This window comes from Cryptomeria japonica, chromosome 6 (genome assembly GCF_030272615.1).
Source record: "Cryptomeria japonica chromosome 6, Sugi_1.0, whole genome shotgun sequence".
Lineage (NCBI taxonomy): Eukaryota > Viridiplantae > Streptophyta > Pinopsida > Cupressales > Cupressaceae > Cryptomeria > Cryptomeria japonica.
Genome location: NC_081410.1, coordinates 365,205,780 through 365,232,607, shown reverse-complemented (window position 1 = coordinate 365,232,607; position 26,828 = coordinate 365,205,780). Strand labels below are relative to the sequence as shown.

Below are 26,828 nucleotides of genomic sequence, written 5' to 3'. Positions count from 1 at the left end.
AAAAGGTTTTTGGAGATATTTTTGAATCCAAGAGGAAGCTTAAGGAGGAATTAGAATAGATTCAAAACTCAATTCAGGAAGATGGTTATAAGAAGTTCCCCAAGGCTAAAGAAGATGAGGTTCTAGCCAAATTACACAACACTATATCAAGAGAAGAAATTTATTGGAGGCAGAGATCTAGGGCTATTTGGTTAGAAGCTGGTGAAAGAAATACTAAATTCTTTCATATGACTTTAATGAAGCATAAAGAAGCTAGCAGAATTTCTAGATTAATTGTTGATGACAAAATTCTTGTCAAAGATGATGACATAGGTGATGAAGTTGTTAGGTTCTTCTCTAACCTCCTAATAGGTAGCAAGGAAATTGACATTGTTAAGCAGGAAGAGCTGGTTGATAATATTCCTAAGATTATTGGACCTAATCAGAATAAGATATTATCTGCTATCCCTTTAGTTGATGAAATTAAAAAAGTTATTTTCTCCTTTCAAGGGGATAAGGCTCTGGGCCCAGATGGCTTCCCAATGTTTCTCTTTCAAGAATATTGGCACATTGTTCAGGATGATATGGCCAATGCTGTCAAAGAATTCTTTGGATCCAAAAGAATTATTAAAGATATCAACTCTACTTTCATTGCTCTAATTCCTAAGGTGGTTGGAGTTGATTCTATGGGAAAGTTTAGGCCAATAAGTCTTTGTAATTCTTTTTACAAGATAATCTCAAAAGTCCTGACTTCTATATTGCTGGTTGTTCTTCCCCTTGTTATCTCTGAGGAGCAAAAGCAAGCAGATTTTGGACTCTATAATTCTTGTGCATGAGAATATCAACTCTCTTAATGCTGCAAACAAAGAGGGATTTCTCATAAAGCTGGATTTGGGAAAAGCCTATGATAGGGTTGAATGGCAGGTTCTTTTTAGGATCATGGAGGCCTTTGGATTTGATGAGAAGGTTATTAAAATCACTAGAGAGCTCATATCTACACCAAATTTCTCTATTCTTATTAATGGATCTTTGTCCAAATTTTTTAAATATTCAAGGGGACTTAGGCAAGGAGATCCTATTTTGCCTATTCTTTTCACTATTTTGGTAGAATGTTTGAGCAAATTGATTCAAAAGTTGAAAAAGAATAGAACCATCAAAGGGTTGCAACCCTCTTCTGCTAATGTCTTATGCACACATCAATAGTTTGTTGATGATACAATATTGTTGGGATATTCTTCTGTTAGCGAAGCTTTTGCCTTCAAAGGTGCTCTTAGCTCTTATTCCCTTGCTACTGGACAGCAAGTTAATTGGGAGAAATCTGCTATTTACTTCATCAATACCCCATTATTGAGGTAGCAGAGGATTGCTAACATAATTGGCTATAAGGTTGAGATGATCCCCTCTACTTATTTGGGTCTCCCTCTTGGTTTGGCTCCTCCAAACTCTTTCTGGAATTCTTTAATTTATAATCTCAACAAAAAATTGGCAGGTTGGAAAGGCTCTATGCTATCACAGGCTGGTAAGCTTCATCTTCTTCAAGCCACTCTTCAGAATCTGCCCATTTATGCTCTTAGCTTGTTTAGTATTTCGGTCAAATTTGCTGAAGCTTTAGAAACAATTTAGAAAAGATTTATTTGGTCTGGTGTGGAAGATAAGAAAAGGATTTCTTTAGTTGCCTGGAATAAAGTATGTTCTCCTAAAAGAAATGGTGGGTTAGGTATTAAATCTCTCAAACCTTTCAACAAAGCTTTGTTAGCTAAAAAAATTTGGAGGGCATATGGTATTAAGAAAGATTGGAGTAGGATGTGGTTTAATAAATACATACATAATCAACCCATTCATTCTCTTCTCTATTTTGAAGATGTCCCTGCTGGATCTTTTATATGGAATAGTATGATCAAATCTATTAAAGTTGCTAAAGCTGGAGCTGGATGGGTCCTTGGCAAAGGTAATAAAATCAGATTTTGGGAGGATGTCTGGATTAAAGATGAGCCTCTTTTTAACTAGGATTGCAGCCATTTCATTAAAGAATGTAAAAGGAGGTATGGTTCTATGGTCTGTAGTTATTGGAAGGAGAATAAATGGGCCAGACTTGATGCAGTTTATGCTAGATTTTTGTTGCTCCAGCATGATTTATTGTCTTTTTCTATCAGCAAAGATTCTGATGATGTTTTTGTTAGGTCAGACTTGGAAAGCTAATGTACTAAGAGGGGAGGGGTGAATCAGTACTTCAAAACTTTTCTTGAAAAACAATTTTACTGATAAACACAAACTAAGTATTGTTGATCTCATAAATATATAATATTGAAACATAATCATAGAAATATCATCCATCAACATTTCACTCCATAACACAAAGATTTTTGGTCACGCAGAAACTCTTGGTTAGAGAGAAAAACTACAGTGGGGATGGCACCCACAACTTCACTACTACAGTAATCAAGATTACTCGGTTAGAGCTACATGTTTAGCTATTTCTGATAGCTTACCCTGTTAGGAGTATAAAGATCTTTAGATCTACCTTGCTAAAGGATTTTACAAACACTTCTACAAAATGTTGTACCTGGTTAAAGGCTTTAAATTTTATAGACTTTATTAGAGTCTTTTACACTGTTAAAGGTTTCTAACACAACTTAATAATTCAATCAAAATATTTACAAAATATCTACAACTTCACATCTGAAATGCTATAGTAGACTCTATGTGCTTAATATAAAATTACCTTCCTCATAGCATTCCTTGGTAATTGATAAAAAACTCGGTAACCACTTCTGTATACTCTGTTCCTTAAACTATTCTTTGAAACCTTCTCGGTAACCCCTGAATATCTCTATCAATCTTCTTTTTTCACTATATAATCACTTCATATCTTCTCTCTTGATTTTCCATGTCATATTTCAAATACTCAAATCATTATGTTTATATAGATCTCTGAGACGGTGATCTGTTCATGCTTCGATCATACAAAAATGTTTTATTGAATGAATAAACATAGAAATTATTTTATTCGATATTCTTCCTCAAAATCATACAAAATCTTTAAATGCAATTTCCTATGTAATAACGGTTTCATCTTCTCGAATCTTGTAACATGTTTCACATGTGTGTCCAGCTTCATTGAATCTGGTAACACGTTTCCACTCAGTTCATATTAACTCAGTATACCTTCTTTGCTACTCGGTAGACATATGAACCTTACTCGGTAGACATTTTGTATTCATCTCGGTTCATAGCTCGGTGTATATCATCTTGGTGACTTGTCTCTCTTTTGTAACTGATACCAGTAGCCTTGGTATTTATCGACTGGACTTTTCGGTAGTATTAACCGACTAGAGTATATAGAATGACTTTGGGCATAAAACTAATGACAACTTAGTAAATAGCAACAATCTCCCCTTTTGACATTATTTTGGAATGTTTGAAAAAACTCCTTTCAAAGTCATAACACAAAATCTATATACTTGCAAAATAAACTGAAATGTCAGTATATACATTGTTCAAATACATAATCCCCTTATCAATATTTTGTACATAACTTGATGTTCCATACTCTGTATTCCATGCTCATGATGTTCCATGCTCCCCCTATCAATTTCAACTATACACATAGATACTTTGTATACTTGGAACACTCCCCCTTTTGACAAACATCAAAACTAGTTACCATTTGGTGGGGGCAACTGATCAAAAATAGATTTATACTTTGTACGAGCTTCTGTAAGAGTGTTGGTAAGTGCATCCTTGACACTTTCCAGTATTGTATTCTGAGCTATAATATCAGCAAATAGTGTGATCAAACCATCTAAAGTGCTTCCCTCTACTTGAGTTGACAATTGGGTAGCTCAGTTGATCTGTTCTTGAACTGATGACAAATGGGGAATAAATAATGTTTGAAGAGTCATGATTTCCATCCTTATTTTATGCTCTTCATTCCGAAGTTCTAACTATTGAGCCATGAGGGTTTGTAGCCTTATATAAAAATTCTGAAGAGAATATGGCTCGGTAGTCAATTTATTTGAGAGATCAGTAATCTCTTTTTCAATGACTTCAGTCTTATTCTTGATATCTTTGATGAAGAATGAGAATGTACATAACTTCTGGAATAAATAAATAATATGCTTGAGTTGAGGGGACAACTCATCAATGAATTCAATAAGCTTTATTTTACCTATAGCAATTGCTTTCTGCACTTCTTCAATCATCTTGGCAATTAGCTCTTTATCTTTCAATTTGCTAAGGTATTCTGATGCTTCTACTCCTGATTCCTCCAATTGAGTGAGTAGTTCATCCAGTTGCACATGGATGGCAGCATCTTTATTGATGGTAGCTTCAAGTATCATGTTTGTCAATAATGTTTTGACCTTCTGAAGTACACAGTTCTTCTGCTGAATAGCTATCTGTCTTTCATGCTCTGCTTTAGCTTTACAAAGCTCACCAAATTCTATCAGTGCTTTCCCTTTCAATTTTGTAATGTCAACATTCGGTAACACAATGGGCTTTGATAGATCTATCTTACAACTATGTCTTTTCACTTTCTTCTCCTTTGATGATGATGCCTTCTCTGGTTGAATGGGTACAATGGCTTTTGAGGCTTGTCCTTCCTTAGTATGTTGCTCGGTAGAGGCAACACTTTTGTCAGTTCCTGTAGCCTTTGTTGTATCCTTCATTGTTTCCTTGCTTAGAGTTTCAGTGGCAATTGTCTCGGTGCTTGATGGTACTTGGGAAGATTGCTCACTGGTGGCCTGAGAGGTAGTTTCATCTAGTTTAACCTTTTGATCCTTTGTACCTTGATTTGTGTCCTGAAGTTTCTCGATTGTAACTTGTTGGGTGATCAGAGGATAGGACTTAATCTATTCCACAACTAACTCACTTGATATCAGTTTGGCATAGGAGCTCCCTTCTTTCATTTCTCCTTCTTGTGCTTCAGTGTCTATTACATCCTCATCTGAATGAATAATGGAAGTAGGATCTTACTCAGTGATGTCAACTATTTCTACTTCACCTTTTGGTTCTTCAACCTGAATCCTAAATATTTTCTTCCATTTTTCTTCATTTTCTTTTTCAACGTTAAGAAATAGGCCATTCATCATTTTCAAGGCCCTTTGTTTTACTTGAAAATTTGTCTAGTAGTTTTCCAAATGATCTCTTATGTCATTTATCGACATATCTAGAAAGAGATGAACTAAAGCTCTTTCTCTTATTTGCTTCTCCGAGTCTATAGCATATTTCCATCTATTATCAATGTGTGAGTATAGTGCTTTTGGAAGAAAACCAGCCACTTCTAATGGAACTACTCAGAACTTGAGAAGTACACAAATTATTGTCTCTTCTATTTGCCTCTTCTCTTCATCTATTTTTGTATCATATTTTACATATCTAAACAACCCAAATCCACCATATTCCTTTAATTTTGTACAAAAATTGTCAACACTATGTACATCTTCCTTTGTGTTTTTTACAACCTGAAATTTATTTACATCTTCTGACTCTGTGTCACTTTCCTCTCTATCCAAAATTAGTCTTCTGGTCTTCTTTCTATAAGTTTTTGTAACCTTAGGTTTTTCTACATTATTCTGCTTCTTACCAGGTGACGCATCAGATGATCTAGTGTTCGGTCGCTTTGCTGGCATGGTTGGTGACACCTTGGTTGTATCCTATTTCTTTCTTTTCAAAACTTTTCCCTTTGGCAACTCGGTTCTTAGTGTAATTGTTGCTTCTTGAGCTTCAAATTCTTCCTCGATCAAAAATTGATCACTCTTCCTTCTTGTTGTCTTAGTAGGTGTGGAGGTAGAACCTTCTCCAAACTTCTCAGTTAAATCCTTGATCATTCTAGTGGCTTTTCTGGCAGCCTTTGGTACTACAATGCTCATTTTTACTTTTTCTTTCACCTCTTCATAGGTGCCATATCTTTTCTCGATAGCATGTCTTGGAAGTGATAAAAAGTCATCTAACTGTTGTTGAGCAATGTCAAAATCTATCTCATATAGGTGGTAATGATTGAGTCTTGGGTTCTACTGCATTGACATAACAGTAGTCGATATCCACTTCAAAACATATAGTATCCTTGTACTTTTCCACTAGCTGAGGTGGAATCCTGTACCTACTATGCATCTTTTCCTGGAATCTATTGAAGTAATCATCCATTATCATATTGAAATTATCACCTAGCTGCTTGATGAAATCATTTATTTGATGGGTGATAGGTTGGTGTAATTCCCAAACAATGTTACTGACTGGTGGAAAGAATTTCTGAAAATAGAAGAACATACACACTAAGAGTGACCCAAACTCTAGTGTGTTTGTAGTATTATTCTTCTTCAGTTTCCTTATTGTATTGATATTTTCAAAAAGATTCTTCAATAACAATTCACATAAATCAATTTGCATACCCTTTTTAACAATTTTATAAGCCAAATCTATAGCTGCACACAGTACACTATTTTCTCTTGCAGACTGGAAGAAACAATAACCAATAACTCTAATAGCAAAATTGAGTTCTGCATCAGTCGCATTGTTCAACTTAACACCTCTGCTATCAAACTCAACACCTATTAATGTTATCAATTCCTTCTGTGAAATCATCTTTTGTGCTCAAGCATGGTCAAATATAGGGTATCCAGTTATCATGTGAATAATCTCCTTGGTGATCTTGAAAGGTTGATCCTCTAACCACATAAAATCATCATGCACACGGCTCAAGAAAAATTTGACCCATTGGGGTTTGAAGACTTGAGGATAGGCTAGGGCTTCAGTCAATCCCTTAACTTTGATTTACTAAAACTTGCTATCTAGGTTTCCATTGGTGCACATTTTGTCATACATATCCTTAATCTCAGTATGACCTAGCTCTTCAACTCAGCACTTGGTATAAAATATAACATCTTCGATCAACAAAACCCTATCCGGAATAAGAGAGAATGTAGTTTTCTCATCAGGTTCGGATGCCACTTTGGGAGGTAAGGTGTATTTCAATGTAGGCTTCTCAATGCTCTCTACTACAATGGGTTTCCGTACCTTGGGAGCCATTTCAAACTAGAAATTCTACTTAAGAAATAGCTTAAGGTTTCAAATAACCAGAAAATGCTTCCAACTTTGTAAATACTTCACAAATATTCACAACTTGACTTTGATCGGTTAACTGCTAAAAATGTGTTTTAGATTATGCTAAATACCTTGAATTCATTCTTGGAAATGTTTGATCACCTTTTGATTCACTTTGCTCTGCACTTGGAAAACTGGTAAGTGAAAAATGACCATGCAAAATACTTTAAGTACCTCTTTTTGACCTTATCAGGTTTCATACGGTTAGGTAAAATAGACATTAAATGCACTCGGTTCCACTATACCGACTATCTCCCTTATAGACTTTTACTGGCTAGACAGGTTTAATACATTTTCCGACTTCTCTGGTAATTCAAAAGACTAGATAATATTTCAAACTTGCTATTGCATCTTAGCTATGCAGATTTTGGAATTATGTACATGATTATATAGGAAATATTAAGATCTTGCCTTGTGAGAATTCAGTCCCTCCATAACTTTATTGATTAATTCAAAGTAGCTGCACCTAACTCGGTAGGTAAGGTGCTTTCTTCATTAGTTGACACATTTTCCTTCTTTTTCCAAAATTTATGTAATTTGCTTCTTATCTCCTCAGTATCTCCTCTAGGTTGGTCTTTGTAGACTTTAGCCAAGTGTCCAACTTTGTGACAATGAAAAATGCCATTCCGGGATTTCTCCATGATCTCCAATTGTTCATTCCAAACCTTATCATACAGTTTGCACTTATATGTCTGTATCTTCCATAGCATTCACACCATATTCTTGTATTGTAATCCCATGGTACCGAAGTATATTGTCTATTGAGATCTGTGTGAGTTCGGTAACTTCTAGTGTTTGCTCGGTGTGGAGTCCACATATAGTTTTTCTACTTAAACCAACATTTCTCGGTATTGTGTCCATATCTATTGCAATTTTTGCAAAACCCCCTAAATTTTGCCTTCTGATAATTATTAACAGACTTTGTCCTACATTGCTTACATGTGTGACCATACTTGTTGCAATTATAATAATAACCATCAAACCTAGTAACATTCGATTGCTTACCTTTTCTGATCCGGCAAACATTGGCGGTATGTCCTTGTTTTCCACAGTTGTTGCAAATAGGATTCTTGTCCTTCATGTTATCTTTGTTTCCAGCTTTCTTTGATGATTCTCCTTTCTCAGTGGTGTTGATCCCTTTCTCAATAGAGTTGTTTCCTTTGTAACCGAGTCCTACAGTTTTGTTGGGTGTTCTCATATTTAGTTGCTCATCCAATATTCTTGACAATTCATGGCTTTTCCTTAGTGTTTCTTTTGACTTATTTTCTGCTTCTAGTTCATCAATCAATCTTGATAGTTCAAGTTTCAATGATTGGATCTCATTTTCCTTTAGAGTAGCTTCATGATGTGCATAATCCAATTGATCAGATGGATTATGTTGAACTTCAGTCATCCTTGATATTCTGTCATTCTTTATAGACACCATTGCTTCTAGCTATTGTTTTTCTCCTTCTATATTTCACTTATTATCTTCAGCTGTTCTCAATGCTTCAAGATTTTTAGTCATCTATGTGCTGAAATACTCATGTTCCCTTCTCATTGCTTTTAGTTGTTCATTAAGTGCTTTGTTCTTTTCTTTCAATTCTGCAATCATTTCTTCAAATTCTTCTAATATGCTATTCTCAGATGATGTCTCAATTCGTTCCACCAACTCTTGTGAGTCCTGTAAATCATCAGAAAACCTTCTTCTGACTTTCAGTGATCTTTGCATTTGCCTCTGCATATCTGCAATCAGTTGATTAGCATGATCCAATTCTTCTTGAAGATTCACAATCCTGCGTGATTGTTTATAGTCTTCCGTTGATAGGATCTTTCTCTTTAGGTTGTTAGTCCCTTTACCAAGAATTAAGCTCTGATACCAATTGTTAGGTCTGACTTGGAAAGCTAATGTACTGAGAGGGGAGGGGTGAATTAGTACTTCAAAACTTTTCTTGAAAAACAATTTTACTGATAAATGCAAACTAAGTATTGTTGATCTCATAAATATATAATACTGAAACATTATCATAGAAATAACATCCATCAAAATTTCACTCCATAACACAAAGATTTTTGATCATGCAAAAACTCTTGGTTAGAGAGAAAAACTATGGTGGGGATGGCACCCACAACTTCACTACTGTAGTAATCAAGATTGCTCGGTTAGAGCTACATGTTTAGCTATTTCTGATAGCTTACCCTGTTAGGAGTATAAAGATCTTTAGATCTACCTTGCTAAAGGATTTTACAAACACTTCTACAAAATGTTGTACCTGGTTAAAGGCTTTAAAATTTATAGACTTTATTAGAGTCTTTTACCCTGTTAAAGGTTTCTAACACAACTTAATAATTCAATCACAATATTTACAAAATATCTGCAACTTCACATCTGAAATGTTATAGCAGACTCTATGTGCTCAATATAAAATTACCGTGCTCATAGAATTCCTTGGTAATTGATAAATAAACTCGGTAACCACTTCTGTATACTGTCCCTTAAACTGTTCTTTGAAACCTTCTTGGTAACCTCTGAATATCTCTGTCAATCTTCTTTCTTCACTATATCATCACTTTGTATCTTCTCTCTTGATTTTCCATGTCATATATCAAATACTCAAATCATTATGTTTATATAGATCTCTGAGACGGTGATCTATTCATGCTTCGATCATACAAACATGTTTTATTGAATGAATAAACATAGAAATTATTTCATTGGATATTCTTCCTCAAAATCATACAAAATCTTTAAATGCAATTTCCTATGTAATAACGGTTTCATCTTCTCGAATCTTGTAACATGTTTCACATGTGTGTCCAGCTTCATTGAATCTGGTAACATGTTTCCACTTGGTTCAGATTAACTCGGTATACCTTCTTTGCTGCTCGGTAGACATATGAACTTTACTTGATAGACATTCTGTATTCATCTTGGTTCATAGCTCGGTGTATATCATCTCGGTGACTTGTCTCTCTTCTGTAACTGACAATGGTAGCCTTGGTATTTATCAACTGGAGTTTTTGGTAGTATTAACCGACTAGAGTATATAGGATGACTTTGGGCATAAAACTAATGACAACTTAGTAAATCGCAACAGTTTTCTTATGGAAGAGTAATCCTAGGGGAAATTTTATTGTTGCCTTTGCTTATAAAAAAATTGCTACTCAGGTCTGCAACCCTATATGGACTAAAGTTTGGAATAGATTCCTCATTCCTAAAGTTAACATGTTTTTTTTGTCTTGCAACTCACAACAAGATACTTACCATTGATAACCTGGTTCGAAGAGGATTCATGATTCCTAATAGGTGTGAGTTATGTCAGAAAGAGGCTGAGTATGTGGATCATTTGTTTATTCATTGTTCTTTTACCTGGGAGATTTAGGGTAAAGTGTGGATGCAATGGAAATTTGATTGGGTAATGCAGAATAGTTTTAAGGAAGTCATCTAGCAATGGATTTTCCCTACCAAGCTTCCCATGATTAAGACCCTCTGGTCCTTTGTCCTTCCTATGACCTATTGGCATATCTGGAAGGAGAGAAACAATAGAATTTTTAGGGAGACTAAGTGTTCTTATTAGGTGGTTTTTGAAAAGATTTGTAGGGCTATTAAAGAAAACATCAATACCATTCACAATAGTAACAAGCAATGTAGTTATATTAACATGACAGATAATGAGAAAAGCATGCTAACTGAATGGAATTTGATACACAAGGTCTGGAAATCTGATATGAAGAGCAGAAGAGATAATGTTGTGTGGAGGTTCCCTCCTCGTGATTGGGTTAAGGTGAACTTTGATGGTGTAGCTAAAGGAAATCCTGGGAATGCTGGTGGGGGAGGGGTCATCAAAAACTCTTATGGCTTTTGGGTTGTTGTGATTGCCTCTCCCTTTGGAGCTCAAAACAACCATGTAGCAAAAGCTCTAGCAATGTTAAAATGCCTTCAGCTAGCTCAGAGTTTTAATTTTAAAAGAATTTGGCTGGAGGGGGATTCCCTTAATATAATTCAGGCTATTAAAGGTATTAGTTCCCCTTCTTGGAACATCCAAAATATCATTGATAATGCTAAAAAATTGCTAGATGCCTATGATAGTGTGATTATTACCCATATTTTTAGGGAAGGTAATAGGGTAGCCGATTTGTTAGCCAATGAGGGGGTCATTTTAGCAGAGGATGATAAGTATATTGGAGAATTATCATGTAAGAATGGAGTCTGTGAGAAATTATTTTTTGATAGAGTCCATGGTCCATGTTAATTTCATTATTACCTTTATGGGTTCAGACTTCAATGATAGATATTGGAGTGAGGTGGATTGTCAGTTGATTACCTATCTCAGGCGTCATGGTAATGAGTACCAATGTGATGGGCCTTATCATATTCCAGCCTCTTATGTCTTTAGCATTTGGTCAATTTGCACTCTTTTCAGGGTTTCAACTTGAACATCCATCACATTATGGGGGGAAATATTAACCACAATGAGCCTACCAGTTGTGATAGCTAGAAAAGTGAAAGGAAAATATGGCGAAGGCTGTAGAGACATGGCTTCACCGATTACATGGAGAAACTGCATGGGAGAAAGAAGTTTGTTTCATGTGGTTTTGCCAAGGGCTGGAATAATAATAAAGTTACTCTGTCTAGCCAAACATGGAAGTTGGATGAAGATTTGGTGGCAAAGGTAACCGGCTTATAGAAGGATGGCATCAAATCCTATAGAGACCGCAAGTTCTCGATGGAAGCTATCAAGAATTTCCCCAAAAATGAAGAAGAAAGGGCTCAGCTCGCAAAAAAGGATAATGCTTCCTATTATCTCCCTAACCAGGTAAAATCTTTCTGGCAAAAAATGTTGAAAGTTTTAATGGAGTACCTTATGGTTGATGGAAGGTTTTTGAAAGTTTACAATTACCACTTTTTTATTCTTAACCATTTTCGCCATGGTTCTAAGATATCATTTCCCTTCTACTTGGCCTCTTCCCTTAACGATAGTCTGGATGACCATGCCAAGAAACCTAATTCCTACCCCATTGCTCACCAAGACCTTATTTTGTTAATATATGAGCATCTGAAGGGTAAAGCTAAGGCTAATAGGGATGATCCCTTTGTTAAAAATTCCCACATTTCTGAGGATTATGATGGCTCTGATTCTGATGAAGAATCTTCTAATCTTCCTCTGAATAAGAAATTGAGGGTTAGTGATGAAGCTAAAGAAGACACTGAAGATAATGTTGAGTCTGAGTAGGAGCAGGAGAAGGAGGTGGAAGAAGAGGTGAAGAATGAGCAAGAGAAGGAGGTTGAGGGTGAGGAAGGGGATGAGCAGAGAGAAGAGGATGTTGAAGAGTCAGAGGCGAAGGATAATCCCTATGTCTTGGATAACAGGGATGATGCTCAGCATAACATGGAGGGAAACCCTAGGTCTGTGGACTCTGCCTCGGATCTGGAGAATGCAAAATCCATTCTGAATGCTACTAGAAATAGCACCATGGAAATATTCAGTTTTCAGAAATGGGTGATTGATAACATCACTAGTATTCAGGATAAACAAAGAGAGCTGGATTTTAAAATTGAAAATTTGATTAAGGATATCAACATTAAAGGTAAAGAGGATAATGTGAAGGATACTAGTGCTGCAGAGGATGAAAAAGAAATTTTGGATTGGCCAGAAAGTGACATTATAAATGGAGATTTGAAGCACCTTGAGGATGTGGTTAGGATTATCAAAGAAAAGGGTGAGGTTGATAATGATTTGATAAACAATCAGATTCAAAAAATTGAGAATGCTTTGAAGAAATATATGGAGCATAGTCTGGTTGTGTTGAAGGTGTCCTCTCAAAACATGAATGTGTTGGTTGCTTGCCTAGAGAAGATCAAGTAGAATAAAGAAATGGTGATTATTGATGATGAGTCGGCTTCTAGTTCTATTCTACACTCTTCCAGACGTAGAACCAGGCAAAATGCAAGTGAGCTAGAGCTGAAGACCAAAAGAAATCAACAGATGCAGAAAAATAAAGAACTGAAAGAGGTAGCTAATGCGATGATGATGTTGGTCAAGGATGCGGAAGAGACTATAAAGATTTTCATCTGAAATGTAATTTGGTTTTAGGTTGCCAGTCTCTCACTGGCCTTGTGATGTTCTTTTCTTTGGTTGTTGTTCTTTTGCAACCTTTCTCTCTTTGTTCTATTTTATCTAGTTTCTCTATTGCTTATCTCTTCATTATTTAAGTGGGTTTTGGGTCCCTTAAAACCTAATTTTCCTTAATCAAAAACATTACTTCTCCTCAACTTCCAAAATATCTTGTTCTCCTTAATATTGTCCAGTTTGGTTGCAAAGTTTTTTGGGTGGATTTCACATTGAATCAAAGAAGAGTTAATCATTGCCATTTTCCTAATATTCTCCATACAAAATGAGTGTTCATTAAACAACTCAATTATTTTCTCAAGTTCATCCTTCAATTCCTCTATTATTTCATTTACTAATTATCTTTGTTTCTCAAATGGATGCCTATGTTAGAGAGATCTTTTTGAATATCAAATTTAATTTAATAAGATTCCTTTAGTAGTTTATTTTCCTCTATGATATTCTTCTTTTAAAAAATGTAGCCCTCCACTCTATACTTCTCCTCCACATGATACACCATGTGTCATCAATACTCAAGATAATTTGTTCAATCATAGCCTTATCTACCTAAAGGTCAAGGATTTCTTTTAACTCACCATCTACTTGCTTCCATGCAAACTCTCCATATTTGGTACACAATTTTAGTGTCAATGGACTTCTTTAGTAGTCTTATATCATCATAAACCTTCCTTATACCTTGGATAAATGTGGCATCTTTGATCTTGATATGCTTTACCCATTCCTTGGTAAATTTTCCATATGCTCTATATTTTTGCACTTTCCCAACCATTTATTTTCCATCAAATAAACTTGGGTCGAATGAGGAGCTTGCTTGACTTATTGGTTGAGGAGATGGATCAACTATATATTTTAAACAATCAATTACAACCTATACTAGATTCTTCAACTCATCTATATCTTTCTTGTCCCTTGTCCTCTCTACTAGCTTTGAGGTTGTCACATAAAATTTATGCACTATCCATCCATGCTAGATGGTCCCAAGTTGATTATTTTATGTTGTAGTCCCTCGGGGGCCTAACTTGGCACCTTTTGTGCAAATGGGTGGGCTACTTCAACATAAAGATTTTTTATGTTGATATCCTCTAGTAGCCAAGATGTGTTTTTGACTTTTTGGCCTTGGGAGTTCTTTACAACAACTTCCCTAAAAAATTCCTATCTAGTAAATTAACCAGCACTGCCTTCCTTTTCTTAGAAAGGTTCTCTTCAAGCCATGATGAAGAGGAAAGGGCTGACACTATTTTTGTTGCAGATTTAAAACCAAGGGAAACAAAATATAGATCTCTTCAAAGAAGATATGCTTTAGTAACTTCATGTTAGGGAGAGGAAGGAGGGGTAGGATCAGCCCTAGGTGGAGACCTTTGTGGCATGTTTGGTGGTGGGTTATGAGAAGCATGGGGAGGAGACTCACCTACTTGAGACTCAAATGAATCATTTAAAACTTATACATCTATCGCTTTCCCCTTATCCTTTCCTTTCTCTATCTCCTTAGCCTTATGTGGGATATCTCCATAGGTATTTTCTAGAATTCTCTTCACCATCACCACCTCCACCAGGTGATCTATTTGTTGAGAAGAATGATAGATGTGCCTAATGTAGAGGTAGTTTGAGTTAGGCTCTATTTCTCTACCCTATGGTGTGACACCTCTACTTTCTTCTTGGCCAACCACCCTTGAGTTATTTTCAATACAACTAATATTATAATCCTAATTTCTTTTGTCTCTTTGATGCTCCAATCTATAGGTACTATATTGGTTGCATCTGTACATGATTGATGAAGATTGGACCCACTAGGTTAGATTCATCATCATCTGCCCAAAAATATCTCGAATGAGATTAAAAGTAACAATCTCTCTTAGTGGCATCCCCATACAACTCGTCCTTCTTACTTCATGATTATTAGCATAATCTACCCAATAGTTTTCTAGTTGTGGGATATGATGGAAGGTTGGGCATAAAATATATACTATCAAAATGGAACCTCATCTCATAAAACTACATGGGATATTTCACTAAGTCCCTCTCAATTTTGAGAGCATTAGATTGTGACTTGCAAGAATAATAGCCAATCTAGAGCTTCCTATGTCCACTTGTGATCATGGCTAGTAATAGCTTCTATAACTCAAGGATTAACTATCCAAGACTGACCAACCCTTTGTGAGCTACAGGTTATATGTAAATTGTCAACCTAGGGATGTATACTTGAAATGGGTCTACATTCTATGTGCTCTATGACTCTATCTAGGTTGTTGTCCTACTTAACATGAAGAATTGCAAAAAGGTAATGTATGGGAAAGTAACCAGTTTTGAATGATAAACAATAAATAATAAAATAGTACAACAAGAACAAATATATCAAAGCATTCAACAGTAACACTTAAACTAAGCTAACAAGGAAAAGAGTGATCTTATAGCATGGTGATTGCAATAATCAAAATACTACACTACAACTATATTAAGTGCAATAATGAAATTAAGATAATCAACTAATATACATAAATGGGACTGAAAGATATGCTACCTCAAGTAGGCCCTCCTTGGGTAATACAATCTTAGATGAACAACAAGATAAGGTAAACTAGCTCATTAAATTATATACTCATATCATTCAAACTCATGCATGCACATGTTCATAACATGGAGTGTACTTTGAGAAGAGACATAAAAACTATCACGACCTTATTTTGTAAATCTCAAAATAATTTAATTATTTTTCTTTGAATTTCAAATACAATAAAATAGTAATTATTTATATTAAACATATATAATATTACTCTTATTATAAAACTTTTATTAAAATACTAAAAATTATATTTTAATTACAATACATTTAGTTTAGTTATAAATTATAATATATAAATCAATATCTTATTGCATGCTTAATAAAACAAAATTTAAATTTAAATAACATTAATAAAAGTTAATTTCCTTTTATTTTAAAGAAAAAAAAAAGGAATTGTATAAGAACTGATAATAAAGAATCGATTTCCAAAAAATTGGAGTGAAATGGCGACACTAGACGGTAGCAGAAGCGGCGCCGAAAAACAAAACATGGTCACCAATTCGAGGTATTCTGGCTCCCAGTCCATGAAAGTTGGCTCCTAGAGAGATGAAGAGGACATTGTTTTCCCCATTAAGACTGGTCGAATGCAAGTGGTCCAGGAACCGGACAAAGCAGAGGTAACAGATAGATTTAAGGGCTCCAAACATTCCAATCCATGGTTAAACCATGGAAATCCCTACTCAAGTGGTAATTTATGCCCTATTGACCCACACAAGTGGAAGGCGAATGGTTTCAGTTGGAACAACAAAGGCTGGTTCTGCAAGGCTAACCATCATGTATCCGAGGGCCCCAGAAATTGGTATCGACCACCTAAACCTAACACTTCTGATGCACCGCTCAAGAGAAACATCCCTTATACCGACTCTTTTTTGGCTCCCTGGACTGATCATGGCAATTTCCAAAAATGGAATGGGTGCTTCAAGCAAGGAAATTATAAGGCAGATCAAGCAAGGTTTTGGAGATCTAACTACCGTTCGATTAATCGAAACCCTCAACCAAATCACGAAAGATGCCTAGAATTTTGGAGAGCAAGCTCCCTCTCTCAGCGGCCCCATTTTCATAAACCGGTAAGTAAAACCCTAAGATCCACTATCTTCCTGGATGAGAATAAAATTAATTATGCTCGGTCAAATTTTCTTGAGTCTTGCCTTTTTATCAAGTGAGGTGGTGGAAAGTAGGTTAAGGACAGCTTTGAATCCTGGTGTAGAGCGCAGTGGGGAAATGATATTAATATTAATATTCTCCCGAATGATTTCTATATGATTGAATTTATGAACAATAAGGAGCAATGACAAGCTAAAAACAGAGGTCCATATATCCTAGATGGCATTGAAGTTCACATCATCGATTGGCAGCCCAATTTCAATCCCCCGACATATGTCTTGCCGGATAGCAAGGTATGGATAAGACTATATAATTGTCCCTCAAATTATTGGCACATTGATGTCATTAAGGACATATGCAAAAACCTTGGTACCTTTGTATCGGTTGATGATATCTTGGAAGATAAACTATGGGGAAGCTTTCTCAGAATTTGTATTAGCACAAATCAAGTCAACAAGATCCCTGACGAAGTCAGAATTATTGGGGCTGGAAAGATCTGGATTCAAAAGATTGACAGGGAAGATCAACTACACATTTGTCCTAAATGCTTCTCCTTGGATCACTCTGGTATTAGTTGTGATGTCTTGGCTTCGGTACAATGAAATTATTCATGTATGCAATCTCCTATTGAGGTTAAACTACAACTGGAACCTCTCATTACCAATGACTCTGGAGATGCCCTTTACAATGATACTCTTGAGAAGGAGAATGTCATGCTAATGGAGGCAACCCCTTTGATCATAGTCTCCCCCTCCTCTAGTCAAATTGAGACCCAACAAGATCTTCTCACATTGATGGAGAAGACCAAATCCCTACAGGCAGACATTGAATCCAAGATTGTGGACTCTCTTCCACCCTCCCCCTTTGTCCCTAGGATTCAATTGGCAATTGAAGACAAGAATCCACCCTCTTAGGATATGGAGAATAACACTATAGCAGTGTTGGAAGGGCAGACTGGCTTTCAGATAGGTATTGATCTTGAAGATGGTGAAATTGAAACCTCCTCCTTAGAGGGGGAGGAGGAATTTGAACCTGACTCAGAGCTTATAATGGAGGGTTCCCTAAAAGGTTTTGGAAAATCAGATTCGACTATTGATAAACCAAATTTTAAACCAAAAGGTGTGTGGGGGCGCAAGCCTAAAAAAGTCATGCTAGCAATAGTTGGTGCTGCCTGTGGTCAAACCAAACTTAATTTAGGGAAGGGAATTGCCCTTCCCCAGGAGTCATGAGACTATTTTCTTGGAATGTCAGGGGCATCAATTCCCCTGATAAATGGCACTTGGTTAAGCACCAGATTGATGACAACAAAGGAGATATTTTTCTATTACAGGAAACTAAATGGAGCAAGGCTGACATTGAGGCCAAAATGAGAGTTTGGAAATAGTGGAATGGGTTTTTTAGGCAATCGGATGGAGCTTCCGGTGGCTTGGGAATTATTTGGAACCCCTTGAATGTTAAGATCTCACTTATGGGAGAAGATAAGTATTGGCAACATTGCTTGGTCACTATTCTTGGATGAAATGAGAACTTCAATCTCTTCAATGTGTACAAACCTTCTTCTACTAGGGATAAGTGGGCTCTCAGGGATCTCCTATCCTTTAAGCTAAACAATATTACCGATGGTAGTTGTGTGGTAGCTAGGGATTTTAATGCAATCCTTTCTGACACTAAGAAAAGAGGTGGTATTCAGAGGACTGGTACATCCCAAAAAGACTTCTTGGACTTTGTTGAGAAGAATCACCTCTTAGACATTGTTTTGAAAAATACAATTTTCACATGGACGAACCAGAGATTGGGCTTCTCTAATATTGTTGAACAGATTGACCGGTTCTTTGTTTCTAGCGATTCGCTAGGCCAAAATATAGCCTTAGAATCATCGATTCTATCACTCACTGGATCAGATCACTACCCGATCTATCTGGAGGTCGCCTTGGCTCAAGCGGAGGGAGGCACTCTATTCCAGTTTGAGAAAATGTGGCTTAGAGTGGCTGAACTACATGATCTAATAGCGGCTTGTGGAATGAGCTGGTATTTAGGAATCATTCGAGACTTCTCATTCTCAATTAAAAAACTCAAGTATATTAAGGTTAAGATCAAGGAATGGAATGATAACCACTTCAAGAATATTCATATGGAGAAATTAAGAACTATGGCAGAACTGGCAGATTTAACCAACTCTGTTACGTCTTCAGGAAAGACTGAGGAGCTATTCATCAAAGAAAATTCTCTCAAATTTGACTTAAATGAAATCCTTATATGTGAAGAAATCCACTTGCGGCAAAAATCAAGGGAGTTATGGTTAAAGGAAGGAGATTAAAAACAACAAATTCTTCCACTAATCGGCCATTGCCAATTGTAATAGAAACAGAATATCAGAGATTATGAGATCATATGGTGTCACTGTCAGGAATTACGAGGACATTGCACAGGAAGCTATAAGTTTATTTGACTCTTTGCTGAATGGTGACCGTCAGGTTGATCATGAAGCAAGAGCTAGAATTCTGAACTCAATCCCATCCATCATTTTTGCTAATCAAAATACAGCTCTCTGTATGCCCATTTCTATTGATGAAATAAGGAAAACCACCTTCCAGTTGAAATCGGATAAGACTCCTAGCCTGGATGGCTTCCCTATCACGTTCTTCGATCATTATTGGGATATAATTGCTCAATATTTACACCTTTCTGTAGAAGAATCAAGAAAGAAGATGACTATGTTAGGGGCCATCAATCACACCTTTTTGACTCTAATCCTAAAGAAGCAGAACCCACAATAGATGAGTGACTTCAGGCCTATCACTCTATGCAATATTGTATATAAGATTGTAATAAAGATCATAGCTAACAGATTGAAGCTCCTCCTGACGTGCATCATATTAGAGGAACAAAGTGAGTTTGCCCCTGGAAGATCCATTATAGAAGGTATCATTGTTGCTCATGAAACACTCCACACAACCAAGAAAACCAAGGACTCCTGTATGATTTTAAAACTGGACATCCTAAAATCTTATGACATGGTGGACAAGGATTTCTTATTTGATGTTCTCAATAAATTTGGTTTCTACAAGGAATGGCTCACTTGGGTCACGAGTTGTCTCTCTTCCCCCAAATTCTTGGTTCTAGTCAATGGTTCATCCCATGGTTTCTTCTCTTCAACAAGAGGTATTAGACAAGGTGATCCATTATCACCCTTTCTATTTATCATAATGGCTGAAGCCTTAGGTCAATCCATAAGAGCTCTCTAGAAAAATGGTCGTCTAATAGGAGTTAATGTGGCAACAAGGGTTGAAAAAATGACTCATCTTTAGTTTGCTGATGACACCATTCTATTTGGATCAACCTGTAGGTGGGAAGCTAGATCAATCAAAACTTGCCTTGATGACTAATGTTTGGCTTCTGGATAGAAAATCAACTGGCACAAATCTAAAGTGTTTTTTGTCAACACTCTACTCAACTTGCAAATGGTATTATCAAGGATTCTCAATCTCAAAGTTGCTAATTTCCCTGGGAAATTCCTTGGTACCCCGCTCTTCATTGGTAGTAACAGAGCTCACTATTGGAAGCACCTCATTGATAAGTGAAAATCCAAGCTTGCAACTTGGAAAGGAAAGTGGTTATCTTCTACTGGGAAACTCACTATGATAAAGTCGGTCCTCTCAGTGCTACCGATTTTTTCTATGGCTTGCCTACGATTACCGGTGGCAGTTGAAGAAGAATTGATTTCTCTAATGATAAATTTCCTTTGGAATGGGTCGGATGATAAAGGTAAATTTCCCCTGATGTCTTGGAAAAAGATCTATCAACCAAAAATGGTAGGTGGTACCGGTATTTGCCAAATATCAATTATGAATTTAGCAATGGGTGCTAAACTAGTTTGGGAAATCTGTAGAGGCGGGAAGAAAAAATGGGCAAGACTCTTGAAACATAAATATCTGGACTCCCTTGAACCTAAGCGGATTCTGACTATGAACAACCCTCTTAGGGGTTCGGCTATCTGGAATTTCATTTTGGACAGCAGGGATATCATAAGCGATCAAGTTACCTAGGAGGTCAGGAATGGCAGGGATGCTTCCTTTTGGTTTGATTCTTGGTTGGGTGAAGCTACTCTATGTCACATCCCCGCTCTACATCCTGTTATGGAGGTAACATGTTGCCTTTGGGGGCATAATATCTATGATTATGGTTATCCGATCCTAGAAAATGGTTTTTCTAAATGGAAATGGAACTCCTTGGATGAGCTGGACTTGGATCAGTTTCAAAAAGACTTATTTACTGACATTCTCAACAAAAGGACTATTTTCCCTTCCCCTAATAAGGATATTATTAGGTGGTGTGGCTCCTCTGATGGAAAATACAAGGTATGCTTTGGCTACAATCTGAAAGAAGCGACTATAGACAAAAAAGACTGGCCTGTTAATCTATTTTGGCATCAACACCTCCTCCCCAAAGTGGGTTCCTTTGCCGGGTTGGCCTGCCAGACGAAAATCTTAACCCAAGAAAGGCTCCATTCAATGGGTATCAATGGACCCAGTAGATGTTCATTATGTTTAGATTAGGAAGAGACTGTTGATCATCTTCTTCTCCATTACAAATTCTCCAGTCATTGTTAGTGGTATTTCATGGAAAAATTGAGATTATTCAGCCCCTTCCCAGCAGGGTTGGACAATTGGTTTTTGCAATGGCCTAAACTGGTAGGAAAGGTGGTTTTTTCTGATTTTCTCTTCATCCTCCCATCACTTTTGATTTGGGAAATTTGGAAAGAAAGGAACCACAGAATCTTCCAAGGCAAAGATATGGGCCCTCAGTCTCTTTGTGCAAAAATTGAGAACCACCTGACTAAGCTCTTGAATGTGGCGGCCCAATCCAAAACACTTAAGAAAAATTTGTTCATGGACTGGGATTGTAAGATTCAGATGGCTCTTTCAAATCTAATCATCCCTCCAATTTTCAGTCTGGGCTCTCTGGTGGATCAGACCAATCCAAGAGCGGGGGTGATTTGGGACGCACTAGTAGTTGGGTGGAGAAAGGTAAACTTTGATGGTTCTTCTGTAGGCTATCCGAGCCAAAGTGGTATTGGTTGCATTCTGAGGGACTTTGATGGTCTCTGTATAAAAGAAATCTCCAAAAATATTGGAGTGGCTACTAATAATGAAGCATAATTTAGAGTGGCATTTAGAGGTCTTTAGCTAGGGAAGGAGCTTAGGGTGCAGAAAATTCATTTGGAGGGTGACTCATTCAATGTCATTAACATCATCCACTACACTATCACCCCTTGTTGGCACCTTAACCAGTGGCTTCAATCGATCCTCGTGCTACTAGCTTACTTTGATGAGTTCTGGGTTAGCCATATCTACAAAGAAGGTAATGGTGAGGCCGATAGACTTTCTAAAGTGGTTATAACCATCAGTGACCCCCCTTGAAGATCCATCGATGTTGTTTTCTGTTGGGACAATTGACATGCTCTCCTCACTTAGGTTGGGTCCTATGAAATATGGCGTGTATCGGTGGGTCTCCTGATAGGTGTGTGCTCTCCGTTTCTATCTGCCCCCTTCAGCTATGGAGGAAATTGGTGCTTTGTTCCTTGGTAAGCCACGACTTCCACTCTCCACCTTTTGGTCTTGGTTTCGGTGGAAAGATTGATCGGTTGCCTTGTTAACCGGTTATTGTCTCCTCTTATCATCATGATGTGACGCATTGTCGGCACTATTGATTAGTGCCAGCTTTTGGCTCATGGCTATTTAATACAAGTTTACTTGAGTATCTAGTTATGACTGCATCCTTCAAGATTTTTTTATGATCACTTGATGATTAAAGTTGGTCAACATCAAGTTGAGGAGGTTTGGAGCAGATGTTTAGTCGGATACCAATTGCTCGTGCGTGTGGGTATTTATTGGAGACGCAGATGCAGGATGTCATATTCTCTAGTCCAACTCCTTGTTATTTAATAAAGGAATACCCCTTCTTTCCACCATAATTTGCTTTCTTCTTGGCATCTCGGTATGGAGACTCCAATCCTCCTCGAAGCTACTTGTCGACAGATGGCTTTCTTGGGTGAAATCACGGACAGGCGTCTTCAAGAGGTCCTTTTCTCTTGACATCCTCTCATTCTCCATAGATTAAAGAGGATCCTGGGAAAGGAATTTCTTATGGCTTACCACAGGTATAGAGCCAATACTAATATTCCAACCTTTTTTCTTGCAATATTAATCTACATGGGGACTAGTAAGCAGCAAGCAAAACTACTAACCTAGATGATGTTCAAGCATCACCTGTTGGGAGAAATAGATGTTGTACTGGACAATATTGATGTCAATCTTAGAATTCTGCTTCCCCAAAACTACTACATGTCACTTAGCAATGGAGCGAAGGTAAAGAAGCTCATGATTGTTAATTCTCTGGATTTTGCATCCTTCCAAGCAACTTGGCCCGTCATCTCCAGGAACATTGAGTTCCTTTTGAAAGTGGCTGGTATACAAAGCAGTTTCACATTGAATTGGAGGGCAATTTTTCTCTATGGTGAAGATTTAGCAGTGACTGATGACCTCGGGATCCTTGAGAATGGTGATCTAGTGGATGGAAATGACTCGGGGTTTCGGCTGGGTGAAGAGTGGTATCCAAACAACTACCGACTCCCTAAAGAGAAGGCAGAATCGGCAGCTCATTTGAATTGTGGCCCTAAATGTCCCATTGTCTTAGATGCGGCCAATGCGCTCATGGAAGATGCTTCTGATGACTCTCTGTGACTCCAGTTGACTCTAAGCCCTTCGGTCTCTCTGCCTTTTGAGATTGTTTGTTTTTGTCTTATGACCTTTGCATCTTTAAGAAGTCTTTAAGATGTCGGCATATGGTTGCCCTCATCCAATCTTGTGTCGATTTCTGTTTTTCATGGATTAGGGCTATGGTAGGGGGTTTTCTTCCTGATTCTTTCCCCCTACCACTCTTATTGAATCAGGCCTTGTATTCTCCTTCTTTTTTAATACAAGGGTGATGCCCCTCTACAGCTATTTACTTATTAAATAAATAAATAAATAAATAAAGAATCGATTTCTTTTAAAAACTATAAGAAAATTATTATTATTACAATCTAAACTCACGTGAGTTTTTGAAAAGTAAAATTTAAAGTTTATTCCTGATTTAAATAGATGCTTTTCACCAATTAAGTTGACTTGTTAATTTAGAAAGAAAGCCAAAACTGAAACAAATAAAAAAAAAATCAAAGAAAACATAATTAAATCTTTTTTAAACTGATATGTTTTGAAAAAGAAAAAAGGTTAGGAGGCTTGGAATTTGATGGTCTAAATGGCCGTTATTCATTTTCACCTTAAAAAATTATTGGTCTGTCTGCATTGGCATATATAAGACACTTCAAATTATTAATATAATCTTAAAAAAAAAATATTAGTAATATATTACATAATATTATAATTTCTAATATTGATATATATTATTTTAGAATTTCTTATACAAATTTATTTAGAATATTTTTAAATGGAAGGATATAATTGTTTTTAATTTTATAATATTTTAATAAAAAAATTTAAAATGGTTTCTATTTTCTTCTATGAATTTAGAAACTTGTCATAATATATGAAATTTAAGATTTTGACATTTATTATTAGTGAATTAGTAATTATTAATTGATTATCATTTAATGTTAATATGTAATTAATATAATTGTAAACAAGGCTTTTCATATGAATTTGGAAACTTAGTAAATTTAAGATGTTTGCATATATTACTAAGTTATAAAATTTATGTCTACAATTGTACTTTGTTTATTTAAACAATTAAGTGCATGTATTCTTCAAAACATTGTCAAGTTTGTAATATAACTAATTTATAAAATAATGTTTAACTCATAATTGATATATTGGTTCTTGCTTAGGTAGTTCAAAATATGTCTTCAAAGAGAAAGAAGCAAGCTACCATTGGAGAAATCTTTGAAAGTAGCTACCATTGGACTGGCATATAGATGGACCAGAAAGAATGGTCCAACTTTGGTGATTCAATAATAACAATAAATAAAAATATTTTTCACATTTAATATGAATTATTGGTTAAATTGGTAAAAATGTTTAAATATAAAAGAATTTATATAAAATTATCATAAATTAAATATTTTTTTGACAATTAATTTTTTCCTTAAAATGTTAAATGAAAGGCAATGAAATGATCAAACCATTATAAACTAGTAATTGCACTTTAGTGTGCAATGGGTACGTCGAAGAAGTGTGGAAGATCAATTACGAAAAAAATTGGTGTGTTTTGCATACAATTATATAGTGTGTAGGATCAATTGGTAGGCTATTTAAAAAATGTCACGAATCGTATTTTCAATAATTATGTTATTAGGAAAATAATGTATGCTTTTTGTTATGGAATGAAACTGTAATGAATATGAACTTTTATTGAGATGATAATGGGGTTTGTATGCAAATGTTATGAAATGATTTATGTTACTTTCCTCATGTGAATGCAATTACATGGTTAGTGTTATTTTATTGGGGATCGTCATTATTGATGAGCTATTGAGTGCAAGTGATGCAGGGACAGGTGAACGTAAATGAAGGCGACAACAGGGCTCAGGTAGAGTTGTCTTAGCTCATGGACTTTGATAGATTAGAGGAATCTCACACAATACTGTAGAAAAGTTTTTCTGTGCATTTGTGACTTCATCAATGCATGATTTTGAATTAGAAAAAAAAATGATATGAGTAATCGTTAAATTTATTCCGTCTATAAAAGTGAAAATTAGTTTGATATTTAGAGTTACGAAATTTATCAACTTAATGTTCTTTATAAAGATGATTTAATGTTTCTAGCCTAAGACAATGCAAGTGTATTTTTTATTAATGATGGATGTGTTCATAATTATATGAAATTCTTATGCATGTAAGTTCGATAATTGTGACTTGATCATATATATATATATATATACACACACACACACACACAAAGGTGACTTTTAAATTATGTGTAGTTATTTTAAATAATGTCTAAGTAATTAAACTATCATTAGGTAATCTTTTCAATTCAAAATATTATGTTTTTGAATATGTATGTATATAATTTAGAATTATATATTTATCATATTTAATATACTTTTGACATTAGATATAATAAATTAAACTTTTAATATATATAAAATTAAATTATTATATATATCCTATTGTTTTACTAGGTTTTCTTTTTAATATAGCATATATTACAAAGTAATGTATTAATTGTTTTTATTAAACATGTTTATGCATCAAATAGTAAAAGGGTGGTGGGTTTGAAATCAATTGTTTAGAAGTCAATAGTCGATCCGCTCTGGTCGGCATGGCCCATACTCCCCAATCCTTGGTGTAGTAGAGAAGTTGATTGTCGACTTGACTCCCCCATGATCCACGGTAGGAGGTGACTGACTTAAGCACTCCACCACTACAGTAAACAGTAGACAATGGCCAACAGACCAGGAGACATGGCGACAAGGGCATATAACCTGAGAGGTAGGAAGATCTACAATTATATCATGCTTTGTTGTTAAACAAAACTCTAGCTAAGTCAAGAAAAGGATTAGAAGTGGGCATAGGTAATCAAATTTGTCAACTATAGAAGCCAGCCTAGTCAACAAGTATGCAAACCAGTAGAGTTTTGAGCCATTAGAACTAAGAGAACCTTGAATGATTATCAGAGGTGTCAATGTCGTGGCTAAGTTAAAGCCAAGGTTATAGCAACCGAATTAGAATGAGAATAGTATAAGTAATAGCAAAGGGTCGAGGGAAAACAGAAGAAGAACATAGGAAGAATGACATAAGAAGAGAAGATAGGTAGAATGACATAATGAGAACGACAAGAGAAGAGAAAAGAGATTAGATAGGAAAGTTTAGGAAGAAACGAGATAGAAAAGAAGAATAGGGAGAATATAGAGGAGATAATTAATAGAAGAATTGACAGATAGAGAAAAGAGCGACAGAAGGATATTGAACCAT

At 35.9% G+C, this 26,828-nt stretch overlaps 1 protein-coding gene across 1 annotated transcript; it reads left to right on the top strand.

The window, feature by feature from the left end:
• The first annotated feature begins 21,647 nt into the window (after positions 1-21,647).
• Positions 21,648-22,013, top strand: LOC131057806 (uncharacterized). The gene has a single exon (XM_057991962.2). The coding sequence runs from the start codon at positions 21,648-21,650 to the stop codon at positions 22,011-22,013; it is 366 nt and encodes a 121-aa protein (XP_057847945.2).
• The last annotated feature ends 4,815 nt before the right edge of the window (positions 22,014-26,828 follow it).

Bases quoted from the DNA above. Each gene is read 5' to 3' on its own strand.
- LOC131057806 (XM_057991962.2), top strand. From the start codon at position 21,648: ATGGGCCCTCAGTCTCTTTGTGCAAAAATTGAGAACCACCTGACTAAG.